We start from the raw sequence: 24,187 nt of genomic DNA on the forward strand, positions 1-24,187 counted from the left end.
AGAAAGCTGCTTTTGGCACAGAAAAATAGACTATTGATGAGATAGTGCAGAGAGGTTTCCTGACTAGACAAGTCAGGATGTGTACAATCCAAACAGCAAAGGGAGAGAGAGCAAGACAAGAACTCATATCTGCAAGAAAGGAAAGTGCCTTATTTTCTGAAATTTCTCCATTTTCTCAACCAGCTGCTCTAATTTTAATCGTGCCACATTTAAAATATTACAAGAGGTGGGTAAAAATGTTTTCTGTTTACATAAAATGTAGTTAGGCTCTGACTTTTTCAGTCATCCCTTATTGGATGTTATAATCTGAGCTAGTTTACTAATGAGAGAATTGAAGTAAATTTGCCTTATACATTAGTTTTCAACTTTCTTTGAGAGTTGACACATATTTAAGAAGTAAACCGTCACAGATATATCAAGCCAACCTTTCTTTTGAAACAGATGTTTTTTTAAATCTTCTAATAGTTACTGAGACTTCTTGAAGCAAGTCACATCCACGGAGATTGTCAGCTTTCCGTGATGAATTGCTGACTTCTGTTTTACTGGATGATTTGTCCTGCAAAGAATAAACTCATTTATTTTAAAAAAAATACTTTGCTTGTTCCCAAGCTAATATTTTCAATCACCCTAGATAGAAATGGATTTTTTATAAAAATGTCAATTATTCAACTAGGTCATACTTTATACTCTATTCAAGGAGTCATTTTATATAAATCGTAATATGAAGCATTCATCGCACAAGGTTTTAATGCATTTACTGCACTCAATATGCAAATCTACTGTACTGTGTGAACTTCTGCTGTATGAATAAAGGAAGCTAATTGTGAGAAAGCAAAATAGTTCAGCCTGTTGTATTTTATTTAGGTTGTTGTTTCTTTTAAAGAAGGTCTGCTATAAGTTTTAGAAAAATATGAATTAATTTTTGCATAACCCATCATGGCGTAGGGGTCTGAGTGTTGGACTATCAGACTCTGGAGACCAGAGTTTGAATCCCATCCTGGCTGTGTGTTGGGCAAGTCACACTCTTTCAGCCTCAGAGGATGGCAACAGCAAACTCACCCTGACATACTTGCCAATAAAATTAGGTTTGTCTTAGGGTCACCATAAGCCAGAAACAACTTGAAAGCAAACAACAACAACAACAACAACAACAACAACATTATGTGATGATGAAATTATCACTATCCCATGAACATTAAGATGGACTACCAATCTGACTAAGACCATCATAGCCAAGATTACAATGTTTTGAAATACCAAACACCATGCCTGTGGTTCACCTGTCACAAAAATATGAATAAGCAAGAATGAACTGCTATAAGCCTTAAAGTTCCATGCCTGCTCCTATTCTTCCAGAAAGATGCAAGTTTTCTTTACATTTTTGACTAAGCAGAGTTTGTAACACCCTTCAGACCCCAAGATATGGTATCCATGGTTTAAAGAAGCCAAGTAACTGGCACTGAAGTTGTTTTCAAGGTTGTTGTGCCTTCAATTTGTTTTTGATTTATGGTGACCCTAAAGCTATCCTATCATGGAATTATCTTAGCAGGTTTCTTAAGAGGAGGTTTACCATTGCCATCCTCTTGAGGTCAAGATAGCGTGCCTTGTCCAGGGTCATGACTGACCAGGGATTTGAACCCTATTCTCCAGAGTCATAGTCCAACACTCAAACCTCTACACCAAGCTGGCTTTCAAACTAACCATAACTAATGTTAACTAATGTTAACTACCAAGTAATGTCAATTTATCTGCACAACACTGCAATTTGCAAAAGCAAAACTAAAAGCTTTCAAACGAATCCTCGCATGCTGCTTGAGACCTGTTCACATCATGTTAAAATAGGATTTAACATGACATACAAAAATGTCAACTGTTTCTTCTACAGACGTGACTTAGTGTGAGTCCTTACAGCAACAAAATGAAGGAGCATTTGAAGACGAAAATTTTTTACTCTTCCAGATGATTTCTAATGTACAATTATATTTACACAGTTGGCCCTTCAGTGCTAACAGAAGGGATTTCTGCAGCTGAGCAGCAAGAGCATCTTAAGCATTATTTCTCTATAGGTTATTTAAATACCTTGCCTGCTGCAACTTTTGCCAGAAGTGAGGCAAGTGAATGGCCCTTGCTATTCTGAGGTTTTAGAGATGGTATCCTTACAACAGGCCAGATTCCACCATTGCAGATCTCTTCTGTTCCTCTCTCAGTCACTGCCTTCACATGAATTAAAAACGAACGGTATTTGCCACCTGCCATACCTACATGAAGAGAACAGATTCAAATATAAGAAAAATGTACTGTTACTTTATTTAACAAACATTAAACATTTATTTCACAACCATACTTTAAATTGGTATCAACACTTCCCTCCTAAACTCAACTTTTTATAAAGAGATTTTAGTCTTGGATTATAAGAGTCATCTGAAGAAATCAGATTTGTAACTTTACTTTCATTCTTTCTTTTCTAAGGTTTTTCAAGTTTTACCTTTAACAAGCTTTGGACTTGTTAGAGTCAACATGCCAGCATGCCCAGATAGATCAAGGCCAGTTGCCAACCATACAGGACCACACAGGATATCTTCTTTATGATCTTCTAAGAAGGGACACAGCCGAAGACCTTTTAAAAAAAGCAAAGTGAATGCAATTATCCATTTAACAACACATTCAAAAGGATATACAATTTCATCAAAATGGTCAATGACATTAAATTATTAATGAAGTACTGATTTGGTTCATATACAACAGGAGACAAAGATGTTCTGTTATAAGATATTCTAATTTTTAACTAATCCGATAAAGAATAAACTGCTTGTTCCCCAATTTCAGATTCAATTGGAATAGATGATACCTGGGGAACAATGACCAAACCTAAATAAAGTCACTGTAGTGACTTTATTTAGTAGAATTGCAAACTTCCAGATATGTGCAAAATACAGGGGGTAAAAACATGAAGGAATTTTAAAAATCTCGTAATAATTCAGTATCCGAATTCATTGCAAGTTTTTTCCTATCACGATTAATTATGAAAAATGTAACATATGGATTGCTTATAGATTTTCAGGGAGGAATATTATGCTTTCCCCAGGTTACCTGTTTGTATGACATTTTAGTATCTATCATATCCAATACCTGTAAGATTACACAGGCCAGTAATGAAATTTTTTTTCAATATTGTAGCTGTTTTCAATGTATTTTTGGATGCTGAATGTTAATATATTTATCAATTCAGTTGTTGTTCAGCTTTGATTAAATGTGGAAGGTGATGTTTCAGTGAGATTTCTTTTAGTGCTTTTGAATGGACTTCTGTGAAAATACAGTGGACTCTTGGTATCCACTGGGGTTTAGTTCCAGGACCCCATGTTGAAACCAAAATCCATGGCTGCTCAAGTCCCATTAAATACAAAGGCATAGTAAAATGATGTCCCTTTTCAGGATCCTGCTGTCAAGTGTTGTGGACTGTTCCTGAAGTCTCACAGAGAATGGCAAAATCTAGATTTGTTTTTTGGAATTTATATATTTTTTGAATATTTTCAAGCCATGGATGCTTGTGTCGGTGAATGAAGTTATCTGTGGATACAGAGGACCAACTGTATATTAGGAGACTTTAATCCCTTCCTTATTCTTTGCAGAATAATTATTTGTAAGATCATTTTATTCAGTGACATATTACAACATAGTAATGTCAAAGCAAATTGTATAAAGACTGAACATGATGGATTTAGAATGCCAAACTCCTATAAACCAGCATACATTTAAAAAAAATTATGATCCTCAATTTTTCAGGCCTGTGTTACAATATGACCAGGGCCTCAGATATGCATACAAATGCACTTCCACTGCTTGGTTGTTGTTGCCGAGTGCTTTCAGAACATTTCTGATAGAATAAGATATATCCTAGTCAAGTTGTATCTCAGGGTATTTTCCTTTATTCCAAAGACTCATGAAAAAAATAAGGGAAAAAACTTAGCAGTGGCACTCTGCCTTTCCTGCCTCACTTTTTAAAGAAATGGTTAAAACCTTTCCATTTTGGAAGACTTTTGATTTCCCAGAAGAATTATAAGGACTTTTCTTATTTTGTTGTGTAGTCACCTTTGGCCCAATGTCGTGAAGATTCTTTTAACTGGCATTTTTATGCAAGTAGTTTGAGCAACAATCAGTATTTAGTTATCAATTTGGTTAGCAGAATGCATAAAGCACATCAAGAGAATTACTAAGAGATTAAAACAGCAAAGGTTTATTGAACACAATACAAATTATAATGCAGCAGAACTACCTATAAAGCCTGCAAGTTTTGATCATCTGTATCTGCATGTGGTAAAGAATGCTGTATTTCAATGTAACTCACACTGTGAATCTTCTACATCAATGTTTTGCATTTCTTCATTCAAATCATCCAACCCTGGTTTTCCATTCCTTTCCATTTCAACATGATGAGCTGGTGACAGAGGAAAAGATATCTGCCTGTCTACAGCTGCTTCTGTAGAATCAAGTGCATTGGGGAAACAATGATATAGCTATAATTTGTCTTCAAAATTAATCAACTAATCTTGATTCAACTCTGAATCTCTTTTGGAATATAATTTCTACTCCACAATTTGTTTATAAGCTATTATAAATACTGAATCTATATAAAAAAACAACATACAACTAAACTTATAATACTATACCAAGAATGGGCAACTTTTTTTTTCTGCTGAGAGTCACATTCCCTTGGAGGCAATCTGTTGGGGGCCACATGTTTGGGTGAGTCTGAAGCCAATGGTGTATGACGCCAAAACAAAAGCAGGCAAAATCTACCCCTCATCTTGATCTTTTTGCCATGCTATTCACTTTCTTATTCCTTCTCTACTTAGAGCAGTGGTTCCAAACCTCTGGTCCTCCCATTTGTTTTGGATTCAAGATACCAGAAACCCCAGTCAACTTGGTCAACAATAAGGAATTATGGGAGCTAAAGTCCAAAATGTCTGGAGGACCAAAGGTTGGGAACCACTGACTTTGAAGAAGGGTAAGATCATGATTGCTGAGAATGTCTGATATTATGTTGAGAGTTTCATGGGACCAGGCTCAAGGCAAAAATGTCTAGGCTATATTATACCACAAGGTATTGTACTTTGAAAGGCATTCAGTGTTGGAAAACATTTCCAATTCCTGGACACAAGAAATTCCCAAGAATTAAAGCCATCAGCCTCCTTCAACTCCACCATCAAATTTTTAGTAGAAGTACAACATTCAGTAATAAATATTCAAGAGCTATCTCTGGCTACTGCTGCCTCCAGTTACAGCCCATTCCCCCTTTCTCTCCTACACAGACAATGGTTAGTTCACATTTGGCTGTGTTAAAACAATTGCTGCATATGTTGCTCAATTTTTCTTTGATCTCTTTGAAGATCAGAAAGGAGACACATAAGCATATGTGTAACTTCAAGTGCCTGCTTCCCTGATATCAATTATTTGTAAAGGTAAAGCCTGTTAAGTGCTACTTGTCAGGCCACTGCAATACTTCATTATTTGCTAAAGTCTTCTAGTTTTTCAGTTTCAGCATATGTAAATGGCGCTGAGGATGAAAGGTATAAACCATGACAAGCTGACACATTTGAAAAAATTAGGAAAAAATGGATCACTGCAAAATAATGAGAAGATAATAAAATATAAAATAACATTCAGAGCAGCAACAACATTACATCAGCATCTGCTCTACTGCAGTGGTTGTCAAATGGCGGGGGTAGGACCTGGGGTGAGTTACTCAAGGGTATGTATGAGACTTGCAGGTCCTGATTCCTTCTCTCCCTTCTCTTCCCTAACCTTAATTTGAGTAAAATTTATACGTGTTGAGTTAAATATCAAATTTACTTAAATACAAAAAATATTTCTATTCATATACAACGTCAAGTTGGAGAGGGAGCAAAGTCAATATATAGATATAAAACGGGATTCCAAGGGTAAAATGTTTAACCACTCCTCTGTTTTGTCATAACAACGGCAAAAAGACCTATCTATACAACTGGAAACTGATCCTTTTCAAATGTGAGGACAAATGGTGCTCTCAAGTTGCTTATCACAAAAGTTTGAACCACCACGTTATTCCAGAAATAACAGGTGAAGTAAATCAATGTTACATTTTAGAGAATATCCTGGAACAAATTACAGTGGGCTCCCCTTACGCGAGGGATCCGTTCCGGACCCCTCCCCCCCGTGTAAGGGAAAATCCGCATATGCTCACAACCCATAAGAAACAATGGGGGCATGTGCACGTGGCGGCGCATGTGCCATAGGTGCGCGCGTCATTGTTTACACTGTCATGTGGCTTCCGCATAAGCAGGAAGCTGCATATAGTGCACCCATGTATGACGCGGCCGCACTGTATTTCCATTATAAACAATTAAACTTAGTTTTAAATTTAGAAACTAATGTTTTAAAATAGGAGACAGAAATTTTTATTTAATGCATTACTCTGACAGCTTCAAAACATTCAGCTCACTCACTGCTAGACTTCTAACTAATTTGTCTTTAAATACTTAAACAATAAGGATTTTAGCAAGGCATTCACCACAGTCAGCTTACCATTGACCTTCCCTAAGCCTGGAGCTTTATTTTTCAATAAAGTCACTTGAATTTGTGGAATGTTTGTGATATTTGAGTTCAGAACAAATTTGAAATCTACATGTCCAACCATACAGGCTTTTGGTAAAACCAGTTCAAAGACATGTTCATCCCAGCTGTTGCTAAAAAAGTGGGGGTGAGAGAGGGAAAGAGAGAGAGAGAGAGAGAGAGAGAGGCAATTAGATACCCACAATTTACAAAACTGAAATAAGCAGACCTAACTCACTTTTGTACATACAACTGTTTCAAAATAGCAAGAAAAGGTTGAGTCCTATACTTGAAATATGACATGTTTTTAAATCCTAATTTGAATCCTAATATCAAAAGACTATAGTAACTATTTGAGATATATTGCACTTTCATGTGTATTTGAAGCCACTGTTATTCTTTTATATGGAACTTTATAGCATTTTAAATATAAACCCAAGGAACACTTTAACTATGTCACTCAATTTCTTCCCTCTGGAACTTCTAGATGAGGTGTAACTGGAAACCTATCTCAAAATAAGAAGCCCTCTTCCAGTGAATGTCACCTCTGCATCGCAGTAGCAGGGAGATCCACCACTCAAATAAATGACGGAATCTTTTGTTTCATATGATGTTCTATCATATTTTCTTTTACCTATCTGTTTGTAATTTCCAAGTCCGAGTATGCTGAGCTGCATCTCCATGATGCTGCTGGTGCAAGTGCTGTGGATGCCGCCTTTGCTGCTGTTCTTGTTGGACCTCAACCCAGCATGGAGGAACTGTGGCAGAAAATCGTGGCGTCAAAGTTTCAAATCGGGTAAGCTCCACTAAAGATGTCAATGTTTCAAGGGAAAATGGCTGGTCCACCAGAAGATCAACTCCTATGTTTTAAATGGAAAAGAAGAGTGACTCAACAAAAACAAAATAGCTCCTTAAAATTATGACTATTTTAGTACAATTCTGTGCTCTCTACATTTTAAAAATCCTGACTTCTGAAGTTAGTTTTATAAAAGCGGAAGACACAAACGTGATTCACTATTATTTGCAAAAGAAAGGCAAAACAGAAATGTTGCAAAATATATAAACATATAAATAGTTTGTCTAACTTCAAACATGTAGTGTTCACATACGCAAAATAAAAAGATCTTTGCTTTAATCACATATAGGCCCATAACAGATGGGCAAAAATGTGCCTTCCACATGGTTGAGGGACATGGCAGTTAGACAATGCACACCCCCAAACCATGCTGAAGCTGCACCAGGATATTTCCTGCTTCTTTCTGCAGCCTATTTGAGACTGCAACAGAAAGTGCCCTCGGGACCATAGCGTGTGGTGCCGCAGTCCCGAGCCAATTAGGGTGGGAGTGGCTTTTGGCAGCTCCTTTTGTTTCATTTTGGCCCATTGCAACACATATCATGAAAAAAGACTCAGAGAAAAATAACTGGCCTAACATTAGATATCTACCTGTAATTCCTGGACTGGAAGGGTTAGATAAAGGCTTTGTGCCTTCCGTTAACTGTTCTGCCACTTTAGTGAGAGATGCATCCACAAGTATATCAGCTTCATCAACGTCATCACAAGTCCCTCCAATCTGAAGAAAATGAAGTTCTCCACCTAAACACAATTAGGAATTCAAAGAGTAGTTGAGAAAAGTCCATTTGAAATAAGACTTCAAATAAGCCTAACTTCAAGGCTCTTGGCAAAGGATTTTGTGGGTGCCGGCAACATCCAGGTCCTCTGATTTGTCACATCCATTTGAAATTAGAGACCCAGTACCTACAATGTTTAGCCTATTCTAGACTATTTTGTCCCCTTGTTTCAGGTGCACATAATATCCCCAGGAAAAGTTATATAGAAGTGCATAATGAAGTGGATTCAGGACATAGATGATACTGAGCTCAGTTAGCCTTGATATCTAAGGCGAGCCTAAAAATTAATTTGATGTTACATCTTAGAAACTGCTCATTTCATTTATTACAGTAAATAGCCAGCATAATTAGAAACTGCTAAGTTAATTCATGACCACCAACACTAATAGATGGATATTGTTTAACTAGTTTAAAGTGTCATTACCTTATTGATGAAAACATTAGGCCTCCAGAAAAGACTGAGAATGACAGAGAATGGCATCAAAGCTGTTACTACTAAACTAGGGTGGGGGAGTTTGTTATTGACACCGTCAAAAATACACTTTTTTCTTCTAAAGCTTCATTATCCCAACCTAGAATTTCCTCCTGCCCCCATGGACTACAAAGTCTATCATTCAATTGCTGTATGGGGATAGTGGGATTTTAACTCACTAGAGAATTGTCAAGTTTGGGAAAGAATGAGATCTCATCTTACATCCTGTTGAGCTAAATTTTCTCACTGACCTGGCCTCTCTTTTTTTCCTACCTGCTCCCACCTTCACCAACATGAACATTTGCCCTTGTAACACTTGTTTCTTAAAGGTTATTAAAAAGTGATGACAAAGCAGGGATGAGAAATATACAGTCTTACTGGTGTTGCTGAACTGTAATTGCCAACATTACTCAACTCTGGCTATGCTGACTGGGGCTGCTAGGCACTGTAGTCTAACCATATCAAGGACCACATGATTCCCCCTTTGTGATAAAGATTAGTAATGATGATGTGTTAACTTCAGCTAAAGGACACTGATTCCCTGTCAGTGCAGCATTAAGCACCTGGCTGCTTAACTCAGGGCGGAGAATTCTTAATCAGAAGTGTGTTATAGGTATATATAGATGTATTTTCCCTGCACAACTAAAAAACTGCTTCCAAACACCAAACACTGGTTTCTATCCAGAAATGTGATTCAGGGATCTGTAGGAAAGCATGTAGTTTGCTCATTTGAGAATTATTTCTAAATAATTTATTTTTTAAAAAAGAAAGACACAAGGGGATGAAAGGATTTGTATCAAATCCCCCAAAATTATGCAATCCAGTGAAAAGGGTGGATGAAAAGCAGGAGGAGGGACAGAAAAGCCATGACAGAAGGAAGAACCTAGAGGATTTGGTGAAGTTGGGGCTATAAGTCCAGGGTGAAAAGATTCACTCATCTAAAGCAATGCTATATCTCCATGTCTACCCAGATGTGTGAGTGTGGAAAATCTTCTGCTTCATTATCCAAGTGCTCAATACAAGAGAGCCCATTCTTCAATTGCTCCCCAAGCAAGGATCTTCAATTACTTTCCAGATTTTTTGCTGCCTAGCAGCAGAGCCACATAATGCATTTCTTCCCGTCTTAATCATTATTCCCTTTAGGTCTTCTTGTCTTACTGAATCTGCTGGAGAAAGAACCATTCTAACTAATTCTAATGTTTTCAAAATAAGTCACTAAAACATGAGTGTAACATCAGCATTATAAGGAAACCTATTATAAAAAGGTCACATTACTGGAACAATCCAAAGAACAATAAGATGACAAGTTAATTTGTTATTTCTAAGTCATGAATCCAGGCAAGATTCTGAACCAGTCCATGGATGCAGTAATAGGAACATGAGAACCAATAAACTGTAGTCCAAAACACAATGAAGAAATAATCCAGTTTGAGACCACTTTAACTACCCTGGTTCGGTGCTAGGGGATCCTGGGAACTGTAGTTTGTTAGGGCAACCAGGGCTCTTTGACAAAGGCTAAACATCTCACAAAACTACAGTTCCCAGAATTTCCTAGCATTGAGCCAGGGCAGTTAAAGAGATCTCAAACTAGATTATTTCTGCAGTGTGTTCTGGACCAGTGATTCAATTCACACAGGACAGGTCCTTTAATGGGTGGTTCATCTGCACAGCTGGTAGACATTCAACATATTTAAGAAGCAACTGAAAACTTCTTAAACCATCAGGTTAGTAATAAAGGTATTCTTGGAACCAACCTTATTTCTAGAGGGAAAGATGACCTTGGTGATTCAGGGTACTTTTTGTAAATGTGAACAGATACTCCAACTGCAGCAGCATCTAGTTCAGTGACTGGGAATGTCAGTGGCCAATATGCTCCTCCCAGGGGTGGTGGAAATATCCAAGGAGGTGCTGAGGGGAAGAGGGGGCAGCAGGGGGCTTTCAGTAAATGTACTGGTGCACAAGAAAGACAAAGGGAATCAGCAGCCTTTAGAAACATGTTGGGGATGAGGGTTTTCTTTCCAGGGTCCCTTAAAGTCACTGCAATTGTTTTGTTTTGTGTAGTGATGTTTGTCTCTCTTCGCCTCCCCACACAAACTTACTCCCTTAATATTTCACTAGTCGTAGCAGTAGGAACATTTTCACAAGGCTTGGGTACAGGACATCACTTCTGTGGCTTGGAGTAGCACCATTTTGTGACAGACTGGAGTGAAACGTTAGAGCACATGGCAGTGGGGAAGAAATGGCAGCAGAAAGGAGTTTTCAGATTTGGGACCCTGCTTAAGCTTTGTGAGATTTGGCAGGACTTGCCTGGCAAGTGGGAATTGCACTGCAGTTTCTTTTTTGTTCAATGGACAAGAGAAGAGGTATCAGAAGAAACAGTGTGGTTGGGGGGGGAAGCACACACACATGAAGCTGTATGGGGAAGGCACATATCTGGGGTCAATTCTTTGAAAGTCCTTTGCCTTGGAGTAGCTCCAGTAGCTAAAATCTTTCCGTTTTCCCATCCACATCAGTTTCCAGTGCAGAACATGTGGCCTCTGTAAACCTCCTACACACACAACTGCTCCACCCCTGTTCGCCTCAAGTCATTCCTCTCTGAAGAGAAGCTTCTCCCTTTGCACCTGCTCCCTTTGGGAGCTACAATTGACCAGTTGGCTGAGCAAGAACCAAGAGGCCTCCTGCCTGCAGCAAGGCAGTGGTATCTCTAGGATTCGAATCACCTGGTGCAATAACTCATGGTGTCACCCCCCCCCCATGAGCCTCTTCCCCTACAAGATCATACAGAGTCATTAGTAACGCTTTTGTACTAATATTACACCTTAATAATCCCATATATCACTGTAATGGCACTAGTTGTGACATAAACGACTCCTAAAAACTTAATCCTAACCCCTTAAGATGGAGGCTGCTGTGTCCTATTCAAATAAGAGACTCCAGCTTCAGGAGTAGGGTATAGGAGAAATCCAGGGATTCTTTCTCCTCTTAACACGCAAAGCAGAAGGCTCTTATTACAATAGAAGACAGCAGCCTCAGCTCCATAGATGGGGTGCAGGTAGGGTTGCCATAACCCTCCTGCTGGTGGGACATTGCCAGTTTTTCACCACTAGGGGGCGTCCCTGCACGGTTTCCTCCTTGACTCCCGGCCTGTTGCCAATCTGGTGACTTTCACACCAAAATAGGTACTTTTCAGAGCCTTTGGTGTGATTTTGGTGGTTGGTTTTAATGGTAATTTTGAGAGTTGAAATAAGTTCCAATTATTTTTATTCAATTAGGGCTACGTTTTATTGCCATATTAACATTACAGGGACTTTTCAGGGATTTTGACTGAATATTTGGTGAGATATAGGGCGGATATGGTGAGTTTTGGCCAAACGTTTGGGGAATTATCTTCGAGGCTTGTTGGCAACAGGAGGTTGCCAAACTCAGGAAGAGGAGCTCCTCCTCTGTTTGGTCCCCAAGGCAGCAGGGGGGAGAGGGCCATTTCCTTTGGCACCGAGGCAAGGATGATGATGAGGAGGAGGAGGAGGTGTGTGGCCATTTTCAATATTTATTTTGCCCCTGTGTATTTTTTCTAATTTTGACTGTCAGGGCTCAATGCTCTGGAATTCTGGTGTCTGTGAGGCATTTGGCCTTCTCTGTCAGAGCGCTCTGGTGCCTCAATAAACTACAATTCCCAGGATTCCATAGCACTGAGCCCTGGCAGTCAAAGCAGTGTGTTTTGGACACAGATATCCTCCTTTTGTGAGTTAATGAATGAATCCAGTCCCTAGCCTTTCCATCTCTCTCACACACTGCAGGAGTAATAACCCACTTTGAGACTGCTTTAACTCAATGGTAGGGAATCCTGGGAATGCTAGTGTTTGGGAGACATTGAGACCTCTCTGTCAGAGGCTCTGAGGCCACAATAGACTACAATTCCCAGGATTCCCCAGCACTGAGCAGTCTCAAACTGGACCATTTCCTCAGTGTGGATGCACCTGGTGAGGCATTCTGGGCACTGCAGTTCAATGTTTGGAGGGTTATGTGATCCTTGTCAGAGATAGCTCTGGGGCCACAGTGTACTACAATTCCCAGCATTCCCCAGCACTAACCCAGCACAGTTAAGTCACTCTCGAACTGGCTTATTTCCTCAGTGTGGATGCAGCTTTGGTGAGGAACTCTGGGCATTTCAGTCCAGCTATATTTTATTTCTGCAGTGTATTTTGGACCAGAGACAAGGTGACCAGACATCCTCCTCCTTTTCCAGGACATGTCCTCTTCTGTCAAATTTCAAAATGTCCTCCATTTTGATCATGCCTAAGAAACATGCATTTATATTAACATTTTTTAAAAATCATCAATTTTTTTCGCATGTCCTCTATTTATTAAAACTGTGTCCTACATTTGTCCTGGTTTGGAGGTCCTGGCTTATGGCAACCCTTAGGTGCAGAGGAATCTAGGGATTCTGCTTTGCAAGCTAAGAAGACAAAGAATACCTGGAACCCTCCTGCACCCCACTCCCAAAGCAGGAAGCTGTTGTCCCCCATTCATAAAAGAGCCCCCAGCTTCATGAGTGGAATTCAAGATTTCTTCCTCCGCTTAACTCCCATAGCAGGAGGCTGGTACATCAATGAGAGTCAACAACCTGTAGTTCCCAAAGCAGAGAACAGCCTTCTGCTTTGGGAGTTAAAAGGATGAAGAATTCCTGGATTCCTTCTGCACTCCCCTCTCAAAGCTGGAGGCTCTTGTATCAATGGCAGACAGTAGCCTTCCTCACATTCACCTGCTGTCTGATTCTCCTGCTTGATTCTCTCTCTCTCTCTCATGGATGGAACCAGGTCATATTATGAAGAAAGAGGAACCCAGAAAACCCTGCCCTGTTTGAAGCCGAGTGGGCAGCTTTCTGACCACACCTTCTCTTTTGTTCACCTCCTTGTGTCTTACAAGGTAATACTAATAGTAATACTACTAATAATAAATTATTTAAATACATACAGAATACAATAAAAATTCAAAAGGTATGTTATTACTATGCCCCATTTCTTTCAAAAGGGAACAGTGGTGTTGGCATCACCTGCTGCAGCCCACCCACCCCCATGTCCCCTAGTGACACCTTTGCTGCAAAGCCGGCATGGGTGACAGAGGCTTCTCAGTCACTGCTCAGCCAGCTACTTGGTTGCTGCTCCCAGTGTGACTAGGTGACAAAGGGAGTAGCGAATGGGATTGGTTGTTTTGAATGTACAGTAGAACATACAGTAGACCAAATATCAAGAAATAAAAGTTGAGGGATGCTAGGGTTGTCATCCAAGAGGAAAGGGGGTGGTAGCCCCAAAAGGTTTGGGTACCACTGATCTAGACAGACTAGCTACACCTAATGCACCCTCTGGTCTCTCTTTCAGATTACTCAAAAATGTGTCCCACCTAGAATTAACTTTAAATATGTTTCAGAAGCTTCAACTGTTTCAAAAGAAAGGTGCAAGCTTGTTAATAAGGACTAACCAGTATAACCACATTACACCACTGTTGATGAGGTTTGCATCAACTTCCAGTTCCTTTCTGAACCCAATTCAAATTGCAATTATTATATCTTTTAAAATTCTAAGCAGGTTAAAGCAGGTTACCTTAGGTATGGTGTCTTCCTGCACACATCTGACCAAACCCCCTCTTTAACTTTGGAGGTCCTTCACTGGAAGCCCTTGTTAAGAGGCAAAGCAGGTAGCTGAACATTAGAAAAGGCATATACAGTGGAACCTCGCCATAGGCGGGCGCGCCATACGCGGCCTTGAGCATACGCGCTCAAGCCGCGGCACGCGCGCGCGGGGCAGAAGGGGCGGCGCGTCCCATTTATCCGTTATGAAGCTAAGCCCTCCCTCCAGTCCATCTGCCTTGGTCCAGGCCTTGGAGGTAGAGAGGAACTGCTGGACCTCATTCCCTTCCCCACCACTACTCCCTTCTCCTTTTGTGTGGTGTCTTTTTAGATTGTAAGCCTGAAGGCAGGGAACCGTCTAATTAAAAAGACTGTATGTACAGTGCTGTGTAAATTTACAGTGCTTTATAAATAAAGGTTAATAATAAATAATAATAATATCAATTTTAGAACTAGACACATTCAAAGAGGTAAAGGTTTGTACCATGATCAGCCATGGCAAATACAGGCATACCTCAGTTAACAAAGTTACTTGTTACGAAGGTTTTTTATGCCCACTCAGCTTCATCTTTTCCTCTGTGTCCTCTGTTTAGCTGGATTTCCTAAAGCACTGGCACTGAAAGGATGCCGAAGGTATCTAAAGAAAATCAGACCTTCTGTGTCAGGTTGCAGCAGTGCTTCTTTTTGTAAGAAATGCAAAAAACCTTGAGCTGATGATCCTACTGTAGCCATGCATGCTTGTTTACAACAAGCAAATTAAACTGCAGCTGTTTCCAGAATCACTTACTGAGCACGTATGATTCGCAAAACAAAGAGAAAAGGGCAAAGAAGATAAACCTGCTTCACCAGCACCCTGTACATGTTTTTAAAAAAACAGATCTTAGGCCAAAAAATGGAAATCAAAAGAAAAGTGGTGGCTACTAAAAGAAAAAGTCATCCCTGGCTGCATTTTGGAAGTCTTAAAGAGGTCTCTAAAAGGTACAAAATGTTTTCTTTACTTATGCAACACTTTTCTGACCTCTTTCTTTCATTTCACATGTGTGTCCTGTTACTTCTGAATAAGCAGTGTGCTGAAACATGTTCAATTAACTGCTCTTTTTTGTGCTGCAGGAACCTATCCCTATTCTCTTCATGTTATTTCTGCTATGTACCAAATTTTCAGCTGAGAATGAGACCATAAAAGTAACATAAAATATGTGATTTCTGCCTAGGAAGCTGGTGTGAGGTTGTAACCTAAGAGGTAGCTGACTGCTTCGCTGCACACCCCAGAGAATGAACTATCACTACTTCATCTTGCTACTGAGTCTCTAAAAGCAATTGGGGGGGGGGGGGCAGACTTCAGGATTGAAGAATCCACTTTGTTTTTACCAGAATCCTGAAATCCACCAATTAGAGCCTGCTGAAAAAAGATATATGCTTAAGAGTCAAAAATCTTACAGCCTGTCTGAATGCCAGAATAGAATAGAACTCCCAGTCCTTCCATAAAAAATCTGCTCCTGGTTAAATCTCCCCACCTTTCTTTTTTTCAGCTGTACAATATAAACTTTCAAAGTGCCATTTTTCTATTGCTATTATGAAGCAATTGATGTCAGAACACCTTGCCAACCCACTGCTAATTACCTGGTAATCTACCAATACAACAAGATTCTTTCCTGTCGCCCAAGGTATCTGGTTGGGGCAGAAACCTCAACTGAACTGAGCTTTGGTAAGGTTCAATAATCTTATGTGGTGGACCTCACCATGTGTTGAGCAGACATAAAAAGAAGAGTTTCCAAAATTCTGGTGACTGAGAATTAACTGTTATATAATCAATCCCCAAAGGTGCAACGAAGTACTTGTTAGTACATGTTTGGCAATAAAGTTACAGCTTTAACTCTGAATGTGTGCCATTACTCATGGGGTTTAGCCCTTTAGGTGCCTCTTCCGAACTCTTCATTGTTTGGAGTGACCAAAATCAAACACTTTTCAAAATTCTTAGCATAGAAAAATATAATGGTGCTTATACTTATATTTCATTCCTGTTCTAATCATATTCACTAGTTTCATTTAAAGCTGATGATATAGCACCTCCAAAGAACTATTTGTCATCTTCGTCCCACTGAGAAATCAAACCAAATATGCAGAAGTTTGAATTCTGCATTTTTGGTTTGAATTCCGCATAGTGAATTAATGTAATTATTACACTTCAAGCTTATCTCTCAGATAAGGGCTGATCTCGATGCCGGCGTTATAACAGAAACAGAAATAGTAAGAGAGGTATCCAGTGACTCTGCGGATTGTATTAAAGCGGATAATTCTGAGTCCGTAAATACCGATGAAGTGGACAAGTTCCTTGGAAGTGTAAGGAGGACGACATGCCCCCGCGATCCTTGCCCATCATGGTTGACCGCTCAGGGAAGAGATACAATAAAAACATCATTAAAACTTATAATAAATGCATCCTTTTGTGAGGGAATATTTCCATCTATTCCCAGAATAAAATGCTCAGCCACAAATAAGACTTCTCATCTAGTGAACTCTGCCCATGATGATTTTATTTAGCTTAACTGGTTTAATATGTAGTTTTAATCTTACACTGTTTAATCTTGTTTTAAGGGGGGGCATTATGTATATATGGATGTATTTTAACCTGTTGTAAGCCGCTTTGATTGTCTGGCAAAAAGTGGGATAGAAATTAAAAAAAAATTATTTATTTATTTATTATTTATAAATTTTATTTATTTATTATTATTATTTATCTAAATTGAAACAGTAAAACCGCTTTTGAAAAGATGTTCCCTAGACTCCCTGATGAGAAACAACTACAGACCGGTCTCCCTTTTACCACTCTTGGGCAAAGTGATCGAGAGGGCAGCCGCCTTCCAACTCCAAGCTGTCTTGAATGAAACCGATTATCTGGACCCATTTCAAACTGGCTTCAGGGCAGGGACTGCCATGGTCACCTTAGTCGATGATCTCTGTCTGAGTATCGACAGGGGAAGTGTGACCCTGTTGGTGCTCTTGGACATCTCAGTGGCCTTCGATACCATAGACCAGGGGTAGGCAACCTTTTTGAGCTGGGGGCCAGGTTGCTGTCCCTCAGACAACTGGGGGGCCGAAGCCGGGGGTGGAGCTTCCACCCTCCGGGGGCGGAGCCGCATGCCGGGGGTGGGGCATCCACCCTCCAGGGGCGGAGCCACATAACAGGGGTGGAGCGTCCACCCCCGGGGCGGAGCCACATGCTGGGGGTGGGGCTTCCACCCTCCAGGGCAGAGCCACATAACAGGGGTGGAGCTTGCACCCTCCAGGGGCGGAGCTTCCACAGAAGCATCATCATCATCATCATCACCTCCTCTCTCTCTATCACCTCCACTGCTATCATTGTTACAGCAGACCTTTCAGCAATAAATGCACCAAAAATACACAGAAATGCACTTTGGAAAGTCACACTCCTCCTCCTCTTTCTCATTGAGAGGGGATTTTGCACACAGAACACCAAGGGCAAGTGAAAATAATAATAATAATAATAATAATAATAATCAGTTACAAGCATGGAAACTACTAAAATGCAATTCAAAATAAAAGGCAGGAAACATGCACTCTTTCAACCCAGAAAAGCCACAAGGTACTACTGAGAGGGCATTTTGCAAAGAACACCAGGGCAATTAAATAATAATATTAATATTAAAGTTACAGGCATGGAGATTACTAAAATGCAATTCAAAATAAAAGGCAGCAAGCAAAGAAAAGCCACAAAGTACTACTGGGAGGGCATTTTGCAAAGAACACCAGGGCAATTAAATAATAATATTAATATTAAAGTTACAGGCATGGAGATTACTAAAATGCAATTCAAAATAAAAGGCAGCAAGCAAAGAAAAGCCACAAAGTACTACTGGGAGGGCATTTTGCAAAGAACACCCACCTAACCCCCTCCCCCAATGAACCAACCTGTGGCTGCAGCTGCTGCTCTGGCTCCGTTTCTCCCTGGCTTTGCCCTCCTTCTGCTGCCTCCTCCTTCTCCTTTCCCTGCTCTTGGGAGGAGGAGGGCGGAGGGCGAGGTGGAGCCTGCTGCAGGCCCACTGCAGCCCCTGGAGCCCTGTTGGAGTGCTCTAGGGGCTGCAACGGGCCTGCTACATGGGCGCCGCCATTTTGTTTTTCAAAATGGCGGCAAAATCTCGTGTGACCTTTGCCATCCTGAGGTCTCGCGAGATTTCGGCCGCCATTTTGCAAAACAAAATGGCGCCCGGAGCAGCAAAAAAACCAGGGGAAATCGGCGGCAATCGGCGGCAGGAGTGCTCGCGGGCCGCTTGGAAGGCCTTGGCGGGCCGGATGTGGCCCGCGGGCCGCAGGTTGCCTACCCCTGCCATAGACCATGGTATCCTTCTGGAACGTCTGAGGGAGCTGGTTATTGGGGGTACTGCACTCCAGTGGCTCCATTCCTACCTCTCAGGCAGATTCCAGATGGTGAGGCTGGGGGATAGCTGCTCCTCTAAGAGAGAGCTGGCATCTCAGGGCGCCATCCTATCCCCCATGCTATTTAACATTTACATGAAGCCGCTGGGAGAGATCATCTGGAGACATGGGGCGCAATGTCATCAGTACACTGATGACACCCAGATCTATCGCTCTATGTCTCCAACTGTTACAGTGACTAAGGATAGCATCTCTCCTCTGGATGCTTGCTTAGGGTCAGTACTGGGCTGGATGAGGGAAAACAAACTCAAGCTGAATCCAGAGAAAACGGAGGTACTCATGACAGGTACCCCAATCCAGGGACGGAGGTTCGTCAACCAGTCCTGGGGTCACACTTTCCCTAAAGGACAAAGTACGCAGTTTGGGAGTACTCCTGGATTCATCTCTACAGTTATCATATCAAGTGAATGCGATGGCCAAGAGTGCTTGGTACCTGCTTCAGCTGGACCAAAAGGACCTTGAAGCAGTGGTACTTGGACTGGTAATCTCTCGTTTAGATTTCTGCAAAGTGCTCTACATGGGGCTACCTTTGTACCATGTTCAAAAGCTTCAATTGGTTCAAAATGTAGCAGCCAGATTGGTCACTGGAACATCTAGGTCAGACCATATAACACCAGTTCTAAAATCCCTTCATTAGTTACCAATCAGCTTCCGGGCGCAATACAAAGTGTTGGTCATTACCTTTGAAGCCCTATATGGCATTGGCCCAAGTTACTTGAGGGAATGCCTCTCCCTACATAATCCACCCCACACTCTCAGAACATCTGGGAAGAATTTATTAGAATATTCAAAGACCAGGGTAACAACAACTTCCCACAGAGCATATACAACCAAAGCCCCCAAGTTACGGAAAGAATTGCCAGAAGAGATCCGTGTTATTACCATGTTAGATCCCTTCAAGAAGGCACTTAAGATGGATCTCTTCCGGCGAGCCTACTTTTCTATGAAGAACCTAAGGAAAAATCCCACCTCTGGCTGCAATTGTGTATTTTACATGAGGTTTTTATTGTCTTGAATTGTATTTTTAAGCAATGTTACTATTTTATTGCATGTAATGTAGATGTTGTTGTTGTTGTTGTTGTTGTTATTATTATTATTATTATTATTATTAACCTTTATTTATAAAGCGCTGTAAATTTACACAGCGCTGTACATACAGTCTTTTTAATTAGACGGTTCCCTGCCCTAGGGCTTACAATCTAAAAAGACACCACACAAAAGGAGAAGGGAGTGGTGGTGGGGAAGGGGATGAGGTCCAGCAGTTCCTCTCTACCTCCAAGGCCTGGACCAAGGCAGGTGGACTGGAGGAAGGGCTTGGCTTCATAATGGATGGTTAAACTTCATCCAGGGAGGCAGGTGACAATTAAGCAAGGCCTGGGAATGCTTCTCTCAACAGGATGGTCTTCAACTCCGTTTTGAAGCTGGTTAAAGAAGTGATGGCTCTTGTTCGCAGGGGAAGAAGATTCCAGGAGTGAGGGGCAGCGAGTGAAAAGGGGAGAATCCGAGATGGGGCAGAGGAAATCCTGGGCTGGGACAGCAGACCTTGACTACCAGAACGGACGGCCCAGGTGGGAAGGTGAGGAGAAAGAAGATCTGATAAGTAAGGAGGGACCAACCCATGGAGGGCTTTAAACAGCAGGAGCTTATACTGAATGTGGAAAGGGAGGGGGAGCCAGTGAAGAGATGGCAGCAATGGAGAGATATGGTCAGAGCGGTGGGCGGATGTGATAATGCATGCAGCTGAATGCTGGACAGAAATTAAAGGACAGAGGTGAGAAGGAGGAAGCCCTGCCAGAAGGATGTTACAGTAATCCTTGACACTGTTCCAAAGTTTAACAGGCAGAGAGGAATTCATGAACCTCTCCCCCCAAGGGACAACTAAAAAACCATGGGGAGGGGGACAAGAAGGGAAAATTAGGGAACCTAATGAAAAGGAGAGAAAGGGAAAGGAGGCGAACAGTTAGGAAGAACAACCCTTTTAAAAAAAAAAACAAGGGAAGCATAAGAGACAAGATAGATTGAGGTGAAGGAGAAAGGAGTATATAGGTAGCAGGTAAGGGTGGAATATGAAAGAGGGGGCAGCATCTTTGACCAGGTCAGGCAGGAGGAAAGTGCTAGGGAATGAGAAGGCAGTCAGTGTTAAATCTTCTGCTATGTGCACGTGACTCCTTTCCAGGTATCCCTGGAACTACATCGACAGGCAGCTTGTTAGAGTCAGCCCTCAGTATCCATAGATTCTTTATCCATGGATTCAAGTATCCACAAAAAATATATAAATTCTAAAAAGCAAACCTTAATTTTGCCATTTTATATTAGGGACACCATTTTACTATCCATTGTATTTAATGGGACTTGAACATTCATAGATTTTGGTATTCACAAAGGGTCCTGGAACCAAACCCCAGTGGATACTAAGGGCCCACTGTATTTTGCTACCTGCAGGTAATTGCAAGGGGGGGGGGTAAATTACCTTCCCCATCCATTATCAGTGAAATATCCTTAAATATGAGGATTTTTACAAGTGCAATGTGTATACAGAAATGCCCTCCATCCATTCAATGTAACATACTCCTAAGAAGGGGTATTTAGGATAGATTCCAGCCAGCCTTTACTATTCATGGGAGGGCTCATTGGCAATGGCTGTCTTAATATTTCTTAGTGTCATTCAGTAGACTTCTGAATGATAATTCTCAAAGAGGCTCAATCAACTACACAGGTGAGTGTGAAGTGTCCACTTATTCCACCACTATGGCAACAAATGTGGTGACCTCCATTTGTTCCACTATTGTCAACATCATCTGTGGGGCCTTTCTATATGGTTTCTTTGTGAGACTCTTTCTTCCTATAAGACCACAACTAGACACCACTCCCCTTGAATCACTGCTGCTACCACAGACACCATGTGTCTGAACTCAACCAATAGCACAACTGTAGTGTTCCCAGAGGCACATGTGTATAATACAAAAATAATTGATTAAACAGGGGTGTTACGTATAATTAAAGATTATTTATTTAATGTATCTAAATCCTGACTCTACTCTTTCCCTATTGGTTCATAATCCTAGATGAATTAGGATTATGAACCTGTGTCTAACTAAATCCCTATGCCTACACTAGCCTTTTAAACAGCCAATGAAAACTTGAGTCAATCACCAGTCGTTTCCAACATTGCCAACAGTCATTGCCAACATACCCTCATCCTCTCCCAACATATCCTTATTACATTTACCACATACATAATTATATTTTACCTTAATTTCTCTAGTAATATAACAACCTTTTTTTAAACAGAGCCAATAATACCTCAGAGGCTTCATGGTCCAGTTCTACCAAATCATTTTTGTGTGTGTGTGTGTGTGTGTGTGTGTGTGTGTGTGTCAACTCCCCCTCCTAGTCTTAAGGAAGTTCAAGTCCTTTCACCTCCGGGTCGATGCTCCTTCCTCTGGTCAGAGAGGATCCCTGTCCTTCAGCAGGGGATTCAGGGGAAATGCAGAGGGCTACTGCCAACATAACACAGCTGAAGATCCTCCAATTTGGATACTGCCCATCACTTCAAAAGTAGTGATAACTGATACTGACTGAAAATTGTATAGAAGCAGTGTTTACTGATTGTATATAAGCCATTCCAGGAGACATTTTGCAGAAGAGTGAGATTAAATCATTTTAAGCAGGTATATATATTTTTCCTGTTGCAACTGAATTTTGGACTTGTTAAGACTGCCATACTAAACATTCAGACAGACTGAATGAATTGTCCACACCATGGATACAAAGGCAAATGTCTTAGTCACTTTTCAAAGGAATGGGGCATCATAGTGTCTGTTTCAGGTTTGGGGAAAAAAGCCTACTATAAGGGAAGTGGAAAATGCATTGGTAAATCTTACTAATCTTATAGACTAGAAATTTAGCCAAAATGCAGAACAAAGTATCAGGGTTTTGGGTTTTTTTGTTTTGTTTTGTTTGCAAACTCTGGGGTCTTATAGAAAAATCGGGACACATAGCAAGATTAGATTTACTGAACACTCTTGGTGTCCACTGGGATTTGGTTTGAGACCTCTTGTGGATAGCAAAATCCGTGGATGCTCAAGTCCCATTATATACAATGGCATAATAAAATTGTGTCCCTTATATAAATGGCAAAATCATGGTTTGCTTTTTAAAATTTCTATATTTTAAAAATATTTTCATGGATGGTTGAATCTGTGGACAATGTGTGGACAAGGAGGTCTGACTGTATAACTGCAAAAATCTCTTAAATTTGGCTAACATTTTTTGAATATAACAAAGAAAAAGGACATGTAAGACCATAACAAAGATTTTATTCAACAATGGCACAGGTTAAAGTTTCACCAACCTACTTATACTGGACACTCAGAGGGCAACAGATACCCCTTTTTTCCAGCTTCTCATTGGCCCCCATACAGCAACCGACCACTCCTGCAGCCAATCAGTGCCCAAGTGGCAGAGATATGGCCCAGCACTGCTGAATTGGTGTTGGACAACCAATGGGAAAGGAGCAGCCTTTGCCTTCACAAACACCCAGCAGCTCTGGAATAGCAAAAGCAAGTACTGTACATTTCTATACCACTTATCAGTGCATATAAGCACTCCCTAAGTGGTTTACAATGTATAAACTAATTGCCCCCAACAAGCTGGGTAGTTATTTTAGTGACCTATGGAAGGATGCAAGGCTGAGTGGACATTGGAGCCTCTGGGGTCAATGCTCCTTCCACTGAGAAGAGGGCCTTCTCAGTGGCTCTTCCAGTTCACTTTACAAAATCTTTCCTACCTTTATCAGCCCGTTAGAGTACTAAGACTGCCCAGAGAGGCTCTTGTTTCTGTCCCACCACCCTCTGAGGTTCTTTTGGTGGGAACATGGAAGACGGCCTTTTCAGTGGCTGCTTTCAGGCTCTAGAACTCCCTCCTTAGAGAGGCCATGATGCCTCCATCTTTCCTCTCCCTTTGGTGACAGGTAAAAACATTTCTGTGCCATCAGGATTTTTCAAACTGACGAGGGTTGGGCTTTTAAATGCTGTGCAATTCAGATGTCAAGGATTGCATATAATTTTTAATACATTTTAATACTTCTAATGTATGTTTTGAACAATTGTTTTATAAACTTTGTATTTAAGCTTTTTATTGTTTTTGTATTGTTTTTAATTTGTAAAATATGTTTTAGGTCTGTTGGCATCTGCCTCGAGTCCCTATATTGGAAGAAAGGCAGCTCATAAATAAATAAATAAATAAATAAATAAATGAGTCCACCTTCACACTCACTTTGGTTCCATCCAAAGGCTGTCTGAAGGGTCTAAACACCCTAAGGCACCAGATCCTGTCTGATCTTGGAAGCAAAGCAGGATCAGCCCTGTTTAGTATTTGGACAGGACACTGCCAATGAATACCAGGTAGATTATATT

The 24,187-nt window shown here is 40.8% G+C and overlaps 1 protein-coding gene across 1 annotated transcript in view; it reads right to left on the bottom strand.

Moving 5' to 3' along the window:
- BIRC6 (baculoviral IAP repeat containing 6) overlaps positions 1-24,187 on the bottom strand; it is a 241,574-nt gene that overhangs the window by 183,250 nt on the left and 34,137 nt on the right. The window contains exons 11-17 of the mRNA XM_089529449.1: positions 8,033-8,182; positions 7,223-7,448; positions 6,562-6,722; positions 4,346-4,477; positions 2,486-2,617; positions 2,080-2,258; positions 426-556 (exon numbers count right to left, since the gene is read on the bottom strand). Coding sequence (XP_089385575.1) covers positions 426-556; positions 2,080-2,258; positions 2,486-2,617; positions 4,346-4,477; positions 6,562-6,722; positions 7,223-7,448; positions 8,033-8,182 — 1,111 coding nt within the window. The remainder of the gene's footprint in view (positions 1-425; positions 557-2,079; positions 2,259-2,485; positions 2,618-4,345; positions 4,478-6,561; positions 6,723-7,222; positions 7,449-8,032; positions 8,183-24,187) is intronic.

The sequence above is a fragment of the Sceloporus occidentalis genome, unplaced genomic scaffold (genome assembly GCF_023333645.1).
Source record: "Sceloporus occidentalis isolate IW3139 unplaced genomic scaffold, rSceOcc1.0.p SCAF_6, whole genome shotgun sequence".
Lineage (NCBI taxonomy): Eukaryota > Metazoa > Chordata > Lepidosauria > Squamata > Phrynosomatidae > Sceloporus > Sceloporus occidentalis.